This window comes from Tasmannia lanceolata, unplaced genomic scaffold (assembly GCF_043159265.1).
Source record: "Tasmannia lanceolata isolate RefF3 unplaced genomic scaffold, GAP_Taslan_0.1 ptg000015l, whole genome shotgun sequence".
Taxonomy (NCBI): Eukaryota; Viridiplantae; Streptophyta; class Magnoliopsida; order Canellales; family Winteraceae; genus Tasmannia; species Tasmannia lanceolata.
Window position 1 is genome coordinate 51,907,006 of NW_027518692.1, and position 18,935 is coordinate 51,925,940.

The following is an 18,935-nucleotide window of genomic DNA, read 5'->3' on the forward strand; positions in this document are numbered from 1 at the left end:
ATAACTTAGCCGTTCTTAATGGTATAATTTCCATAGAGGAAATCGATATGTATTAAATGCTAGCCTATTATATTATTATCTTCTGTTTTTAAGAAATCCTAAGAATTATATAGGACTGTGTCGCAGGACTCAGTGGGCAAGTGAGGAATAGCCAGGTATGACCGTCGAAGACATTTGTCGTATTTCAATTGACTGAAAGTGTGAAACTACCAACTACTCCAAAAGCTTAAGCCGTTGGAGAAGGCCTTATTTAATCTTTTATACTTTAACACTCCCCCTCACGTGTGGCCCCTCTTCTTAAGGTTTACTTACACGTGGCACATGTGGCCCCTCTTTTTTTGGGTTGGCCATTACATTTGGATGTTTTAATATTAAGTAGGGTTGAACTCAGACCTTTGCTCTGAATATCATGTGAAACAAGGAATTACTCCAAAAGCTTTATACTTTAGCAGAGAGATCATTGTGAGGGATTTCATGTGAACTTTAATTATGTTAATATGGACAATAGTTAATTAGTAGTGGCTTTATCAGAGTCAAGATATAGTATTGATTTAATGAAAGGAAGATTTGAGCTGCTCTGTTTACAGCTATAGACGTATAGTGATTCTGTTAACCATGCATGCCCAGGGATGGGGCGCTGTCGCGTGCCCCCGGTCGTGATCTGGAATCAGGGCGCGACATGAAAATTGCAGCGAAATTTTCCGAATAGATAACCAATGGCTTAGAGATAGCGCCTACGACTCAAAGCTCTGTGATAAAATTTCGTAATCACAATGCCAATGTATAGCATCAAAGCACACAACAAACTATGTCTTTTTTCTTTTTTTTTGAAAATTAAAATTTATTCCGAAAGACAAAGAATACATGAGGGACAAGATGTCCCAGACAGAAAAAGAAATCAGAAAAAAGTACACAACAAACTATGTCTTTATAGTAGCAGCAGCAATAAAACACAACTCCAGGCTTTTTGTTTAGATAATACCTCGCGCCATTAAGTAAACATGCCCAAAATGCTTAACAATTCTACTCTCAGCAGATATTATTGAGATCCCCACGGAGGCGATAAGTAGGAATAGCCAATAGATGGTTAGCTCTCGGTACGACAAGACTAAATTTCTCTGTCATGTCCAAATCAGCTGGGGACATTCCATTTGGAAGCTCCCAATCAAAGCAATGAACCAATTGTGCCAATACAAATTGAACCACAGTGAGGCCCAATTGCAATCCAGGGCAACTTCTTCGTCCAGACCCAAAAGGAATAAGTTGGAAATGGTGGCCCCTGATATCTACATCGGTGCCGATGAACCTCTCAGGATAGAAATCTTCAGGGTTGGGCCACGCATCAGGGTCTCGCCCAATTGCCCAACAATTTATGATGACACGAGAAGTTTTTGGAATGTAAAAGCCATTAACCATGCAGTCCTCCATGGCCTCATGAGGTGCGAACAATGGAGCGACAGGGTGGAGTCTCATGCTTTCCTTCACCACCATGTATAGGTACTTCAAGTTAACCAAGTCTGATTCCTCGACGACTCGATCCAAGCCCACCACACTCTCCAACTCTTCTTGTAACTTTTTCATCACTCGCGGGTTCCTAAGGAGCTCTGAGAGAGCCCACTCGATTTCGCATGCTGAAGTATCCATTCCACCCAAAAGCATATCCTACGAAAAAAAATGGTATTTTACATGGTTTATGCACACAAGCTTAAGTCATAGATCTAATTGCTAATTAAAATCATATTTCCTTACCAACGAGATTGCTTTGATGTTGGTTCTATTGACTTGGAACTCGGTGTCGCTTGATTCCATAAGGGATAACATTACATCAACGAAATCCTTATGATGCGTTCGGTCGCTGGCACGCATATGTTCATCAATGATTTTCTCTAAGAAGTGATCCAAAACCTTGCTAACCTCTTTCATCCGGCGCCTCAGCCCTTGAAGATCTAGTGCCTCAAGGTAGGGGATATAATCAGATACATTAAAAGCCGCGGCCAATCTGAGGGTTTCCTGAAGGATCGCTTTGAATCCCTTCTTGTCCAAATCCTCGTCCTTATACTTCTTGCCAAACACCATCATACATGTTATGTCCGCACCAAGAGATGCGGCCTTAGCACTGACATCGATGGCAATGCGTGATTTCGATTCATCTTTGATAGACTGGATAAGGAGGGCCAACTCTTCTCTTCTCATGGACTTGAAGGAGTCGATCTTAAGGTTGCTAAGCAACTCTAAGGTGCAAAATTTACGTGCCTTACGCCAATAGGGCCCATACTCGGCGAAAACAATGTCTTTGCGGTTGTAGGCCAGGTATTTGCCTGCGCCGCTAACTGACCTACTGGCGAACACATGGTCATAGGTCTTAAGGAACTCTTGTGCAGCTTCAGGGGAAGAGATGAGCACGGCCGGAAATAGGCCGAGGCGCATGTACATAATGGGACCATAGTCCTTAGATAACCTATGGAGGTCACGATGAGGGAGCTCGCCCAACCTATGAAGGTTCCCCAAAATAGGTAGTCCTCTAGGGCCAGGAGGTAACTTCTTTCCTTTACCTCTTCTTGCATTTAGGAGATAGGCAAATGACCATATCCCTGCCACCATTACCATGAGAAGGGCAGTCCAAGATGAGATGAATGCCATAGCTCTGACCAAGTAACACACCACTCCTCTATTATTCTCGAGAGAGAGCTTGCTACTATTTTGTTTTATAATCAAGTCAATTAAGATGGGCCTTTAGGAGAGTGGTTGTATCATTAAAGTTTCAATCCATACGCTCAAATAACCCACCATATCTTTATGAGATGTTATTGAAATTCAGGACTGAGCGCTACCTCATTGGAAAGTCCTTGCTATGACAAAATTGGCTTGTTCACTACTTTATTATACAACTTTTCCACCTCATCAATATTCAGACAAATAAGTAATCCTCCATTAAAGGAAAAGAGGAATGATAGAACGAGGGGCGCCCTTTGAAAAATCAGCTTCAAGGGCCCCCTTATTGGTTGATTTCTGCAAAGTTGATACGGTTTCCACTTTTTTAGGCACCATCCACTTTTTTCAGCAAGACACTTTGCAGAAATTAACCAATAGGCTGGGGGAAGGGGGTTCATTGAAGCTATTTTTTGCGAGGGTTGCCCTTCATTCTATCATTTCTCAAAGGAAAAATATCAAAATTCAGGCGTGAGCACGTCTCGATCCAGATTTACTTGTAAACAACAGAAAAAATTCCGGATGTTTTACCCCGGCGACTCAATGCCATGTATCAAGGTCTGAGTACCCAGGAGTCCGATGAAAATGAAAATATTTAAAAGAACATACGAAAAGAGATAGATACAATAACAAGAACGGTGATTTTCTTCCACACTTAAACATGAATGATCCACTTGAGGAAGTTTAATGTTGTTTTTAATTGTAGAATTAGAGAAAGCCCTTTTATCGATACTTCATTTATCATATCACTCCACCATCCATACGAAAAAGGAAGTTAGACCATGTGTTCTGATTTTATGTCATCCCGAAGGCGATAAGTTGGAATGGCTAATAGTAGTCTGGCTCTTGGGATTGAGAGGCCAAACTCCTCTGTCATGTCCAAGTCACTAGGACACATGCCAATTGGAAGCTCCCAATGGAAGCAATGCACCAATTGCGCTAGTACCAATAGAACCACTGTAAGACCCAATTGCATTCTGGGGCCACCTCTACGACCAGACCCAAATGAAATAAGCTGGAAACCGCAGCCCTTGACGTCGATATTGCTACCAACGAACCTCTCAGGAGAGAATTCTTCCGCATTAGGCCATGCATTCGGGTCCCATCCAATCGCCCAACCATTGATAATGATTCGAGATTTTTTAGGTATATATATAGAAGCCATTAACTATACAATCCTCCAATTAACTCATGAGGGACTAGCAATGGGGCGACGGGGTGGAGCCTTAAGCTTTCCTTTACTACCATGTCCATGTACTCCAAGTTTGCCAGGTCCGACTCCTCCACAGACCGGTCCATGCCAACGGTATAGCCTCTAACTCTTCTTGGAGTTTTTTCATCACTCGCGGATGTCTGAGGAGCTCTGATAGTGTCCATTCAATGGCAGTTGCAGACGTATCCATTCCACCCAGGAGCATATCCTACAAAAGATGGTATTTCCCATTGGAATGAGAGTGCATATTCATTTCGTAATATATTGAATCACAATTTTAAAGGCGTGCTGCAATGCTGCTACTTGAAGATAGTTTGAGCCTCCCAAAGTTTTAAGGATTTTAACAACTTTAACTCCAGGATCCGGGATCCAATTAAGCTAGGTTCAGTCTGATCTCAAAGTGTAGTTTGTAATACCAGACTTACCAATCTTACAAGTGTACACATGAGTATGCTTAAGAATGCCCAATAACCACAGGTTTTATCTCCAATTTAGGAAATAATTTTTTAAATTTCAAACACATGTAATACCTTCCATGGTTATTATGTAAATTCGAACTTCAATTGAGCTAACCATTGTTTAAACTTGTTACAAATATAACGACCAGTTGAAGTTGCTACATACAAATTTTATGTTTCCATTACTTACCAATATGATTGCCTTGGCGTTCATTCAATTGACTTGGAAGTCGGTGTCCTTAGACTCCATTAGCGATACCAAGATATCAGCGAAGTCCTTCTGTTGCTTGCCTTCCCTGGATTGCATGTGCTCATCGATTATCTTCTCGAAGAAATTGTCAAAGACCTTGTCAACATCCTTCAGGAGGGGGCCTAGCCCTTGAAGGTCTAATGCTTCGATAAGAGGAATATAATCAGCCACGTTGAAAGTTGCCACCAACTTCAAACCCTCCTGTATGACTGCTTTGAACCCCCTCTTTTCCAAATCCTCGTCCATGTACTTCTTGCCGAACACCATCTGGCATGTCATGTCTGCTGTGAGAGATGCTACCTTAGCACTCAAATCGACCCAGTGCCAGTCTTGCAGCGTCCTCAATCGAATTGGACTAGGAGGCCCAATTCTTCTCTCCTCATAGACTTGAAGGAATCAATTTTAAGATTGCTAAGCAACTCTAAGGTGCACAATTTGCGAACATATAGGGACCATACTCGTAGAGCACCAAACCAGTGCGGTTGAAAGATATGTGTTTAGCTGCCTCAGTGAAAGGCCTACTGGCAAACATAAGGTCATGAGTCTTGAGGAACTCTTGTGCCGCTTGAGGGGAAGAGACGACCACCGTTGGAACTAAACCAAGTCGCATGTACATGATCGAGCCATATTCATTGACTAACAGATGGAGGTCGCGATGAGGGAGCTCGCCCAACATGTGAAGGTTCCCCAAAATTGGAAGCCCTGGAGGGCCAGGAGGCCAGTAACATGTTTTTTGCCTCGTCCATTGAACTGTCTCTTCCCTTTCCCACTCAGTGCACGTAGGAGATAGGCAAAGGACCATAACCCTGCTACTACTAGCAAGGAAAAACAAGTCCAAAAAGACATGGTAGGCATGGTTCAACCAAAGCAAACACCTTTTTTTCTTCCAACTTAAAGTATAAAAACAAAGGAGAGGTGTTGGCAAGGAATATATTATTTGTGTTGGTACTAACGACTTAATGAGAAGACTTAGTGAGAAGATAATTGAATAAGAGTGGGTTTTGCTCTTGTAATGTGATATATAATACAAACCTATTGGTGCAGATTTGCATTGTGAAGATATGGAGAAAATCATTTTAAGGGCCAACTTCATCCACATCCAAAAAGACCCATGCCCATCATCGAAAACTATGTGATGACGATGTTAACTACACGCTAACCACTATCTGCTTTGGTTATTAGGCACACATCGATGGAGGACCAAATATTTTATTTTTCAAATTCGGATTTGCTAGGCAATTTTGCCGAGAGCCATTTCGCGGCAGACTTTTGCATGGGAGAACAGCCAAGTAAGATGGATTAAATGGATAAGACAAAATCAGCTAAAAAATGAGCCTGTGTGGCTGTTCTCTCATGCAAAAGTTAGCCCCTAATTTGCTTTCCCCAAAATTGCCTACAAATCTCTTTTAAATTTTATTTTCTTTTCTGTTGGAAGATATGTGGCCCAGGAGAAGTCAAGGCAGCTACTATTCGTTTTAGACTGTGACAACCGATTATGGGCCCACAATCGATTGGTTGTAACAATCTAAAATGAACTAGGCCTAAATGTTTTCTTTTTTCTGCCTCACTTACAGCTATATAATGAAAGGAACGACTAACATTTCAATTGTCCACGGCTCATTTGGATCGCTAGAGAACTCATTCGTAGGCCCTGTTCGTTTTAGATTGTGACAACCGATTGTGTGACCATCCCCCACAAATCCAATTAGTGGCTCAAAATTAAACGTGATTTTGAGCCAATAATCAGCTGGGGGCTCACAATCGGGTGTCGCAATCTTAAAAGAACAAGGGCTAATTTTTCTGGTAGCACTCGCGGCAAGCAATTGTTATGAATTCTTTTGCTTTGATCTTTTCTGTTTCTTGAATTCTTAGAATCACACTCATGGGGCCAGTTCATACCACTCCAAAATAGTTGGCTGATAGACAGGGAAAGCAAAAGTCGGAGAACCATTTTTAGCGATCGCAATTTTTATTTTAATTTTTAATTTTAACCTCTTGAGCTTAGTAATAAAAGAAAATCGCTCCAAAAAATAGTAACCAAATGCATCCTAAATTAGTGGACAGGTATTCCTCGGAAACCAACTGATTGTCATTGGCCCCTCACAACGATATAGTGTGATCACCATTGGTTGGTTTGAACCATCCATTGGATCTCTTTTTGTCGAAAAACCATGCCTATCTTTCAATCTAACCTATAAATATATATAATTTTTTTATTGTTCAATTCCAACCCTTTCTTATACATATTTTTCTGACGTATATGTTCAAATTAAGAGAAAAGAAAAATATTAATGGATGTTTGGATCCGATGGTCGACATGACTCTTGGTCCATCGGATATCCAAACAGAGCCTATCAAGTTTCTTGGGGGTTCCACGCGAAAGCAATGATCCCACATCTGAAAAGTAGTAGGATCTGGATCGGCTTTATAAGCAATGATACACGCAGAATACAAACAACTCTCGGGATCGATAGATATCCAATTACTATCTATCAAAATAACATAAACAATCGCCGATGAAGGGGATATGAAAATAAAGAGAAATGCTCACATGATGAGAGGAATCCATTCCGTCGTGTCTTTAATTCAAGAGAACAAGTTACAGCTACAAAAAGTAAATGACAGTGTAGGAAATGTAAAGATAAAAGATAACATGCTAAGGCGGCTTGTTTCGAGGCAGTCGTTCCTTTTTATAGTTTTTCACTCTTAACTGCTCGCCCATGTCCCATGTTTTTTGAGAGGGAACTTGTAATAACCATCTACTTCAGCTTCAAACTTTCACAAGTCCCCTTGTTTAAAGATAATTGCTACCTCCATCTTCTGAGAAATGGCAGCTGGCGTGCAACTTCTTTGACTTTGTCGGACAAGTCACCTATCGGTAGCTTGAACTCCCGTCTCTGATTTCAAATTCAAAATGGGTGTGAACAATGTAATATAGACATGATACAGATATGATCCCTAAATTGTATGGATTGGAGAAAAGAAAACGAGGTTGCGAACGAGAACCCCAAAATCCATCTATAGGCATCAAAGAAGAGAAAAACAATGGGAATGGCGACTCCTAATCCAACTATAGATAAGGGAGAATCCTAAATGTAGGCTCCATTTGGTTGCCGGAATTTTTTTGGTTCTTGGGGCTTTTGTAGAATTTCCGCAGGATTCACCCACGTTTGGTTGGTGGGCCCAAAATAATCCTAGGAACCAAAATAACCCCGCACGAAACCTCAGGAAGGAACCAAAATACTCCCAGGAACCAAAAATAAGCTTGTAGAAGATTTTTTTTCTTCCCAACAGTTCAAGCAACCAAACAAAGCTTTTTTCCCACCATAGTCCGGTCAACCAAACATGGGATTTTTATTTTACCGGAATACTTTCAGGGAGTTTTTTTTCTTACCAATCTCCCAGGAAGGTTTTTGTTCCACAAAAATTCCAAGAACCAAAAAAATTCTGGCAACCAAACGGAAGAGTCCGAGTGGAGGCTAGTGTATGTGTCCTTAAACGTTTATTTTACTTCTTTAGCCGTAGTAAATTCAGTTCTCAGTCGATTTTGAGAATTCTGATGTCATTATTTTTTAAAAAGGTCTTATTTTATCTGAACTCAACTACAATGTTTTGAAGTATGTTTTTATGTTCAAAAGGCTCGTCAGAAATAGAAAATTATCCGTATGGTCCATGTAAACTTCAATAGGCATCTTAACAAGGTCAATGGAGAAAGAAATGATAAGTTTTAACAATTTGAAGACCGACTAAACAAACAAGATCATTTCTAGTGACTAAAGTATGCCGTTAAATAAAACTTTTTTTGACCTAATTGGTACGCTTTGATAGGAATTAAAGCAATGCTCACATTACATGTTTCCTCATGTTAGGCTCGTGCTGTGATTCTTTATAATTGTAACATTTTTCTTTACTTGTTTCTTAACTCATCTTTATTTACTATATCGTTTATTTATATTCAATAGGATGTGTAACATTAGCCTCTTTTGATTTAAGAAATAACATGAAGGGGAAGGTTCTATGAAGTCATGTAAATGCATGTCAAAGATGCATTCTTATGCTTTTCACGCCAGTATTTTCTAGAAAGAGAAATTATAAGGTGGTCAACCGTCAAGTTGGTGTGGGCAGTACCACAAAAGTACCGACCTTGATATTTGATCTAACAGCAGCCTCCTAAATTGTGGGCTGTTGTTGGATCAAATATCAAGAGCGGTACTGCCCACACGGGACTTCATGGTCGGGCACCATATAAAAACTCTTATAGAAAATGAAAAAAAAAAAAAAACCGATGATCCGAATAGTGACCACAAATCTTGCCCATTGCCATTGACCCCACCTTATGTCTCATTTCGGTCAAGAATAGCTAAACAATTGATTTTAATAATCCTTTATATTGCCCGCCTGGCATGGGAAGATGATCTATAAGATCAACGGTATCAATTCATACATGTCCTCATGGAGGACCCAAATATTGATCGTTAAGTACGATCATGGATGGACACTCTCCACCAAATCGAATACTGTTTTTCATATGAGGTATGCTAAACTCAAGGGAGCCCTTGCAAATTGGGCTGAAAGGGCGTCCCTATTGGCTACAAGTCACCAAAGTGCGTTTAATATTCTTTGACTTGGTGCCATCATAAATACACGATGGTGACGTGCAACCAATGGGGGCACCCTTCTAGCCCACTTTTGGGAGGGCACCCCTATGGTAAGCATTCCTCTTTTGTAAGCCCAAAGTTCACGCCTGCCAATCTTCTATGTCTTGATGATTCCAAACACAAGTTGGTTCGTATTGTTATTAGTAATATGTTTGATGTTTAAGTGCAAGTATTGGGGATACATTCAATCAAACATCAAAGTTAAGGACTATGGCATGGATCGAGGCTTTAACCTTTCTTGGAGATCAATTGAGCTAAAGAAAGAAGAAGGGTTGGACCATTCAAGGTGATATTGAGAAGCCCAAGAAAAGGAGAAAAGATCTATGAAGGAAAACCAAGACTTGTTGAAGATTAAGTGAAAGTCTTGAATTAGATTGTACAAATCCAATCTCTTGAAGAATACCATGATAAGGCACTTAAAACACACCCTATTAGGTCCTAAATAGATTGTATAAAGTATGGACAAAATACCTAAAAAGATCAAGCAATATGGAAAACAAATGGACAAATAGGCTTTCGGGCTTTAGGGCAGAGCTCTGCCCTAAGTTCTATCCGGGAACATAATGCATTTTGCCTCTGGCAGGCATTTTCGGGCAGAGCACTGCCCTAAGATTAAGTAAAAGAGTTGTTATATATAAGATGTACATGTATATATTTTTCTCTCAAAAAAATATGGGCAAGCTAAAATTGTACCCTACAAGTATTCTAATCCTTTGATGTTTGGATGTCTTCCTAATTGACCATTGATTTTTGGTTATCGACTTGTCTATTTAAGGGCCCCAATTTGGAGTCTTGGAATTGTCAGATAGGGAGGATTTTTTGAGGCATTGCCCATCCTTAGCAAGGACTAGCATATGGATAGTTTTCAATTTTCATCACCAAGCAACTTCCCTATCTTCTGTATCTATTTTCCATATCGTTCATTGCAATTCGTTACTCAGAATGGGGCTGTTGACAGACCTGATTCGAATCGGATCTAATTATGTCTGTGTCATGATCTATTTGAATCCTAACTCGGTTGAGTCCTACACCATCGAATCCACATATCTTACATTTTGTCTCTGTAACGATCCAATTAAGAATCAGAGGGTCAGTCTAAGTATCCCACTCGATTTATCGTTCCACATTTAAAATTTTGTACAAAATTTTAAGAGGGGCTGCTAGCAAAATGGGAAATCCGTATTGCCAAAAAGATGATGACCCTATTGTGACCTGCGCCCAAAAAAACAAAAGAAACATTGCAGGAATCTCCATAACGCAAAAAAATCAGGGTAAAAATGACCAAATCCATGGTCAGTTACAATTATTTTTCGACAATAGATATCTTGATCTTATCCAATTAAATAATTGTTGTCTATGTGATGAATAATTTCTAGAGGTCCACATCATTTCATTATGTCCCGCCCATTTGGATTTGGATCCACTGAACTGTTGACATTCCTATATGTGCTAGCAATATCAAAACAAGGGATTTGCCAGGTACTTTTGCAGAAAGGCATTTCACAGCTGGTTGTTGCATTAGAGAGCAGCCACCTTGGATGAATTAAATGAATTAGACAATATCTGCTGAAAATTGAAACCATGGGGCTGCTCTCTCATGCAGCAGCCAGCTACAAAATGCCTTTATGCAGAAGTCCCTAGCAAATCTATTGAGGAGATCAGCGGGGAAATTCGATCGGGTTGAGCACAAATTAACGAAAAAATAAAATAAACACATGAAAAGATGAATACTGAGATTTACGTAGTTCGGCCAAGATGCTTATGTCCATGGGCAAGAACAAGATATTCCACTATGAGAAAATTATATACAACTATTCAAGGGTTATAATTGATTAACACAAACCCATAAACCTGCAACAATTTCCTTGTCCTCTCAACCAAGATCGTACCCAAGAGAAACCTAGTAAAATCCACAAGAGAATACCCAAGAAAAACCCACAAGAGAAACCCTTTTACTCTCTTTCTCTTCCTCTCTTTTTCTCTCACCGTCAGCCCAAACCTCCTCTTTCCGCCACATTCTAGTGTGTGTGTGTGAGAGAGAGAGAGACTATTTCTTGGTAAGCATACTAATGAAAACCGACCAAAAGAATTAATTTACAACTATTTCTTGGATAAGCATACTAATGAAAACCAACCAAAAGAATTAATTTACAAGATGTCATCTTCTTGTATTCTTTAGTCCTCAGCAAACCATCCACACATGGGTATTCTTTCTTCTTCCATTCCCATGGAATTTCACAAGAAAATTTCCAAGATGTTTAATGCTTTTTGTCTCCATCTAACAAAAACTATAGAAGAGAGAGAAAACCCACAAAATATTCGCAATTATTTGGTATACAAGACATGTCCTTAATACATAATATGTCACAATTATTTTGTACATAAGACATCTCATTAAAACATAATATGTCTAAGGAGGAATGATAGAATGAAGAGCGCCCTTGCAAAAATCAGCTCTAATAGCGCCCCTATCGGTGGATTTTCACAAACTAAAGCCCCGAAAAAAGTGGAATGCGCCTAAAAAGGTGGAAAACAAGTTGACTTTGCAAAAAACAACCAATGGGGGCGCTCTTGGAGCTGATTTTTGAAAGGGGGCCCTTCATTCTATCATTCCTCATATCTATGTAATGTCAAAACAAGAAACTTCCACAACTGCTAGGTACACAAAACATTTCATTAATACACAATATGTCTTAGTACGGACAAAACAAGCTATATCTTTTAATTACTTCCTATGCATGTTGAAAGAGGAAAAAAAGGTATACGGGATCTTAGAGATGAAGTGAAGAAGCTGAGTAAACAAATCCGGTAAATTCCGGTGGGATGTCCACATCAGCCCACTTCCGGCCACATGTCTCCAGTACACAAGCCAGGTGGCGACCATCTGCACCGTTGGTGGCAGATCCAGAACCAATCACAAAAACCCGATCGGAAGAAGATCCACCGTTGATGAGAGCCACACAAGGAGATGAACATATGCCCTCTTTCATACCCACCACAACCTTCCAACTATTGTCCCTCCTATCGTACTCTCTCACCCCCCTTTGGTTAGTATCAATGAACCACATAGCCGGGAAGGGTAATTCAGTCATTTTACCAGGACCTGTTGGGAATTTCAAAAATCTGCTGTCCTGTTTGGGAATTTTAGATTTCCACTTTTCAGGCAAGAAACAAGAGCCTCTAGGACTGGCATTAGGAAAGGGCCAGACCCCATCTATCTTCGTCCACTCGCGACTCACCGGGTCGTAGCACTCGGCGGCCGAGTCGAATCGACCTTGACTCTCCGTATCGTACCCGCTCAAAACCCAGAATCTGCCCTCCCCGCACGTGATTCCCTGACACTCGTCACGCCCCTCCGCCATGGGCGCAATCGCCTGCCATGTGTTCGAATCCGGGTCGTAGATCTCGGCAGATCTGAGGGCGTTCTTCTGGTTATCGTGACCACCTGCCACGTAGACGGTGGACCCCACCGCAGCGCAAGCAAAGAACGACCGAGGAGTCGACATGGGCGCGCCACGTCGCCACCCGCCCGCGCGGATAAAGTCGTAGACGTACACGTCAGCGACCGAGTCGAGAGTCGCTGGTTCCCAGCCGCCGACGAGAACGAGTTTTCCGGGGACAGAAACGCAGTGTGAGAACATGGGGATTCCGGTGGGGAGGAGTGGCGTGTGGGCCATCCTCTGCCACGTGTCATTGCTAGTGTTGTAGATAGTCAGGCCGTAAACGGCCGATGGAGTCTTGTTATAGAGGTGGGTCCTTTTGGGCTCATCATCGGACGGTTCAGGAGCAGCCACGAGGGCCTGGACGAGACAGACGAAATCCTCGCCTTTGTTAGCGATTTTTCTCTGGTTGTAGAAACAAGGGTGAGATAAAAGATGATTCCACCTGTGGCAGACTGATTTCATATGGGAATGAAAACGGTAGGGGACTCGGATTAGACAATCGAGGGCAATTTCGTCTGGTAATCCTGGAATGAGATTTTGGAATTGTTGCTCCTCTACTAGCACCTTCATTTTTGCACCCAATTAGAGAGAGAGAGAGAGAGAGAGAGAGAGAGATGGATTGTTTTGAGGGTTTTGGCTTAGTTTTGAATAAATGAAGTGTGGAGAGATGGAAACGGAATTGGGTTGAGTCACGCCGTGGAGGAAGAGAGGTTATGTAGGGACGTTGTTGAGAATGGGACGGGGTCATATCATGTATCATGTATGCATGTGCTTTGGACGGTGAATATGTCGATCTTATCCGTTTTACCATCACTGCAAGCAATAAAATAATAATTTCTGAATGCATGCAATGTATGTATACATACATGAACCTATGGCATGATGAGTACTTGTTTCTTTTTGCTTTGTCTTTTTTTAGTGGAAGAGCTAACTAAAGGGAAAGTAAAGAAACGACACTGTGGAAGTGTGGAGTCGTCAGCTCTTTCTAGAAGAAATGGTGGTGATCTAAAAATCTATTGGTGGCTCATATCAGCTATGTTTATATTTTGGGAGAAGATATTTGCACTCCCCCGCCATTACGCGAAAGCTCCACCCCTTATAACGTGATTTTACCGTGAAAAGTGGGCAACTTTAAAGCTTTTTGACGTCAAATCACGTTATTAGGGGGGGCGCATGCGTAATGCAGGGGTTGAAAACATCATCGCCCTTATATTTTTTTTCTTGGCTATTAATTGGATTTGCTAGGGACCATCCAAGAAACGCATTTCGGGGGCCCCCTGTTACATTAGAGAGCATATAGACTCACTTTTCAACAGATTTTGTCTTAATTCATTTAACTCATCTTATGTCGCTGCTCTCTCATGCAACAGCTGGTCCGCGAAATGCCTTATGGGATGGCCCTCTAACAAATCCCGCTATTAATATCTGCACAATCATGTTTTTATAATTGCATAAACTCGGCTTGTCTTTTCTGTTTTAATTGATCACTCAAAGATATTTCGGCACTAATAACTTTTGACAGCAGTTTAAATAATAAAAGACAAGATGAGTTACTGCAATTATCAAAAGATGGTAGTGCCAATACTAGCCTTTCTACTTTTCCTACTAGATGCAGCCTGATATCGGCACTACTAATTATTATAATGTCACTGCTATATTTGTTCTATATCAGGCTTGGTAAGGGCAGAGAAAAACTAATGTAATTAATGAAAGGGCCATGTTAAATTGGCCTCTTTATTTCCCTATTCACCGAACAAAACTTGGCTCAGGTCGGGGTTCCTCAGACCTCGATAATAGCAAAGAGTGTGGGGGTGTGGAAATATCAACTCCATGCTTACTTTTTATTTTCAGAAGTAATTGATATTTCCACACCCCTTGCTATTAGACTATTACCGAGGGATCTCACGAAAGTTCCTAAGACCCGACTTGAGCCAAGTTTCATTCCCTATTCGCCCCCTTTACACCAAATAACTTAAAAATGAAGTAATGAAAATGATAACAATAACATACAAAAGTTGCAATGAAATGATTACATTAAGTGAGAATTTATATAATGCCCGACCGTGAAAATCACAAGGGCAGGGTGTCAAAATCCTGCCCCTTGATTTTTTATCTTGGTCAAACCACATTTTTTACTTCCCACTTAGATCAAAAATCAAGGGGTAAGGTTTTGACACCCTGCCCTTGTGATTTTCACCGTCGGGCATCATATAAAAACTCACATTAAGTTATGTATGTTATTGGGACAAGTAAAACATACAAGGTGCAGATCTGTCTTCAAGCTTTGCGGACATGTCCTAACTTTTCAATTGTCTGGTAGACGTTCACATAGTGATAAGGCTACTTCTATTATCGATGCTTACTTTTGCTTAGGGGTTCAACTCCGGTCGATTCTTTTACCTTAAAATCAGTTCAAGTTGAGGTTCGGGTTGATTCCTATTCAATCTTTTAGTAAAACCTCAACTCGACCCGACCCAAGTTGCATCCCTGCTTTTGTTGTACTAGTGGTACACCCAAAATCGAGTACACTAAAAAATCACTGGAGAGGGAGAAACTTCGGTCATAATTTTAGGGTCGGTTCGGTAACTCTCCCTTCGAGGCATTGATACCATCTTCTTCCTAAAACTTTGTAAAAAAACAAAACAATCAAGTTCTGAAACCGTACTAAAGTGTTCTAAACGCATTTTATCGTTTCCAAAACTCGTTTACATGAAGCTAGTTTTTGTGGCTTAGGAGAAACCATAAAATGAGTTTAGTTGGGGACCTCTAACCTATAAGGCAAAACGAGAGGTGCTTTCCCCTAACCCAGAAGGCAAAACTAATGTTTCTAGCCTTCGAAACGATCTTCAACATCTTTAGGCTCTCCTCTGCAATCTCTCTCTCTCTCTCTCTCTCTCTCTCTCTCTCTCTCTCTCTCTCTCTCTCTCTCTCTTCTTTTTGCCTTCTCTCTAGTTTAGGGTTTCTTTCTCTTGGGAAATCAGCCTACACTTAGTGATGGGGTAAAATACGGTATAACTGAGGATCATGCCACGTGTCCATAATTATCACTAAAAGATCTCTCATCATTACTTATCATTACCTTTATCTATTATCTACAAGAGAGAATAAGCAAGCAGCGTACGTTATTAACTTCCTATGGCGACCAACATTCTACCCAATACAAGAAACTGAAGCCTTTTTCCTCAAATGATGAAGATAATACACGTGGCACACGATATAAGAGATTGCATGCATGGGAGACGAGCTTATATGAGGAAAAACTCACAACGAGAAGGATATGGGAATCGACAAAGGGATCCCCACTTCCTGAAAACAGAAAAAAACCAGAGGAACATTCTCCACCATTAAAGAAGGGCCTTAATTGCCTAGTAAAGGAAGGATAACTACTGGAAATGAGGAGATAAATGTGCCAGACACCATTACTCCCCTCCCCCGGACCCTACCACATCCTTAGATCACTCATACCCTACAAAGAACATGTGGTTGAGTCTGGTAATCTTGTTACCCACACCCTTGTCTTGCTGGTTCATTTATTTGGTTGAGGTTGAAATCTGACTTGGGTGTCGAAGTAGTTGTCCGGGACCAAGCCCGAGCCCCTTGACCCTCTCTTTATATGTGATTGTAGATATCCAGTGGCGGAGGTTCTCTATCGGCCGCACGATCACTGATCCGGATTTTGGCATCATCACTTAGTATTTATAGTAGAGACTTGGAAGCCCTAATCTTATCATTGATGTTAGACAAAAATACCCTTCTCTTCTAACAGAAAACGATTTTTTAACAGAATGAGTTTGTGGTATTTCAGTTTCAATCTCTTCCACCATTGTAATGTATCTATATGGTTTTTTTCCTCTTGATTGTGGATATGCAGCAAGTGGAACATGTCAATTTGTTTTATTCAGTCAAGGAAATTGGTACTGACTTGTTTTGAGAAGTTTTCATCTAAATCCATTAGCTACTTATGTGGAACTGGAAATGACATTTGCCTAGTAGTTTCCTCGTTGGGTTGTTAGACAATGGTTAATGTTTTGGAGAAAATCTACTCCAACCTTTTATTAGTATAGCTCCATCAATTCTATGAGCATTCTATTTTTTATTTTTTTTTAAGTGTATTCCTAGAGTAATAGTATTTTATTTTAGTCATTTTATTGGAACGCATGATACGATTGGATTATAATAATCACCCTTGGTCCCAAGATAAATGAATCAAATGATAGTTGAGACCGAACTATTTCATTACCGTAGGGGGTTAGGGCTAGTCACAATTTCAATTTAGGGAACCAATAGTGAGGTGGGGCTGGAGAAGAAAAATGCGGTGTCGAGTCAAGAAAAGGTAAGATGAAGATAAAGGATGTATCAACTAGGGAGGTGGGGCCCACACACCACATCGAAAGTCATGCATGTGGGGATGAAACTGAACAGAAATCCGTTTAATTGATGCGTGACGTCCGCGATAAGGCTGATCGTAAAATGAATGAAGTGGGTTCCATGAAGAGGTTCTAGAAAGTTCTAGAATATTTGAGGCCGTGCTGATAAAGTTGATTGCGTGTGGCAGAATTAAGAGATTGTGCAGAAGGGTAGTTTGGTCCTTTTTCTGTACGATGACCCTGGCAGGTCAAAAATGCAAAACTTGACTTTTAATGGTAATTTGAGATTTTTAGGGTTCTAAGTAGTAAATTTATCTTTTGGTTTTAGCTTGGAGCTCAGTTTGAAGGTGTTGAAGCCCAGTTTGAAGGTCTCAACCTTGGGCTTATGGTTTCATTCTTCACTCTAGATGAAAATTGAAAAGGTAAATGAGAAGTTAAAAGAAAAAAAATCCAAGTAATTTGGCATACATTAGAAAGTATCAAAGCTTCGAGTGTCCGCCTCAAAATAACCATAGACATAGATTGGATCACCATCAATAGAAGAGCTTAGATCATACCAAAACAAAAAACAAAATTAGGTTGAAGAGAGAGAATGCTGTTGACTTCATCTATTATGTATCATAGAAAAAGTCTAAAATGATGATGGGCTCCTCACATGCCACAGGGTTGAGACTAGATCGGGTGATCCTAGCCACTTTATTCATCAAGCCTTAATTAGGGTTCTATCAACAAAAGCTAATCGGTCTATTTTTCTTTTAACCTTCATCGTATTAATAGAATTTGCCTCTATTTACAGAGATGGTTGTCCTCTTTTACTCTAGTGGTGACTGTCCCAAGTAAAGAAAGGGGCCAATCTATCATTTCCGTTTTTCAGGCCATCATCTCACGGATGGAACGTCCTCTTGGCATGAAAATATGACCATGCTTGTCATCTAATGATGGTCTACAAGATCAATAGGCTCGTTTGTATATGCAGTACTCTATAGGTGAGCAAAAAAACTATAATTAGAATTGATTTTTATCAATGACTATACCTAGTGGGGCATTGGGTTCGAACGTATCGATTAGGTATGTAACATTTAGTATAGATTCAATTCCACTTCTTGCGTTTTCAAGTTACAGAAAGAGTGTCTTGGGAAAATAACTTCTTGGAGCAACAAACTGAAAGCAGCAGAGTTGGGTACTTCAGTGAAGTGGTGACATATGAAAAAGAATACCAAGAGTGACTATAGTTAAAGCCATTACAGAGATGGTTGTCGAGGACGTCATCAAATGGATAAGGCTAAAAAATGGTATTTAAAGTTATTTCGTGACACCACATCCGATAAAATATCATACGTGACCCCTCGTTATGGTGTAGCAATCCAACCCTTCCAGCCTCTAAATGCAATTCTATAGCCTAAGGCTAACATAAACACAAATCATTATAAAAAAAAAACTCGATCAAGATATAAACATGCCTAAAGGAAAAGGCTGAATAAATGGAAGGAGACCTCAAAATTAAGTCTATGGGAGGCAAAAACAACACCCCAATGTAGTCTTAAAGCAGTAAATACATGCATACATGATACATCCAAGTCAAGTTGAAGAACATAAGATGCATGCACATACATACTGATGATGCCAAAATCCGGATCTGGGCGTCGGACGAGCGCTATCGGCAAAACCAGCAGCTTAGGTTGGTAGAGCTCCTACTCATGGGTGCTTGCGCTCATAGAAAACAAAGTTAGAAGGGCCCCGGAGTGGGGACTCGAGGGCACCCTCCGACGCTCAAATCAGGTATCGGTATCACAGGTATCTAAGCAAGACTAATAGAGATAAACATGCTTATGGGGGG

General features: G+C 40.5%; 2 protein-coding genes and 1 pseudogene across 4 annotated transcripts; all 3 read right to left on the reverse strand.

Annotated features, from left to right (window-relative positions):
• Positions 1-828: 828 nt before the first annotated feature.
• LOC143892302 (cytochrome P450 71AU50-like) lies at positions 829-3,143 on the reverse strand. The gene is made up of 2 exons (XM_077396817.1): positions 1,750-3,143; positions 829-1,662 (listed from the first exon to the last, which is right to left on the reverse strand). The coding sequence occupies exons 1-2, from the start codon at positions 2,638-2,640 to the stop codon at positions 1,030-1,032; spliced, it is 1,524 nt and encodes a 507-aa protein (XP_077252932.1). The 5' UTR covers positions 2,641-3,143; the 3' UTR covers positions 829-1,029.
• Positions 3,144-3,284: 141 nt separating this feature from the next.
• On the reverse strand, positions 3,285-5,719 carry LOC143892301 (cytochrome P450 71AU50-like; annotated as a pseudogene). Its single transcript, XR_013255471.1, has 2 exons — positions 4,571-5,719; positions 3,285-4,130 (listed from the first exon to the last, which is right to left on the reverse strand). The product of XR_013255471.1 is annotated as a cytochrome P450 71AU50-like (transcript).
• Positions 5,720-11,581: 5,862 nt separating this feature from the next.
• LOC143892303 (F-box/kelch-repeat protein SKIP20-like) lies at positions 11,582-18,935 on the reverse strand. Of its 2 annotated transcripts, none has more exons than XM_077396819.1 (2): positions 18,714-18,935; positions 11,582-13,544 (listed from the first exon to the last, which is right to left on the reverse strand). In XM_077396819.1, the coding sequence occupies exon 2, from the start codon at positions 13,299-13,301 to the stop codon at positions 12,060-12,062; it is 1,242 nt and encodes a 413-aa protein (XP_077252934.1). In that variant the 5' UTR covers positions 13,302-13,544; positions 18,714-18,935; the 3' UTR covers positions 11,582-12,059. The 2 variants fall into 2 exon arrangements, with proteins under 2 accessions (XP_077252934.1, XP_077252933.1); XM_077396818.1 differs by having other exon boundaries at positions 18,710-18,935.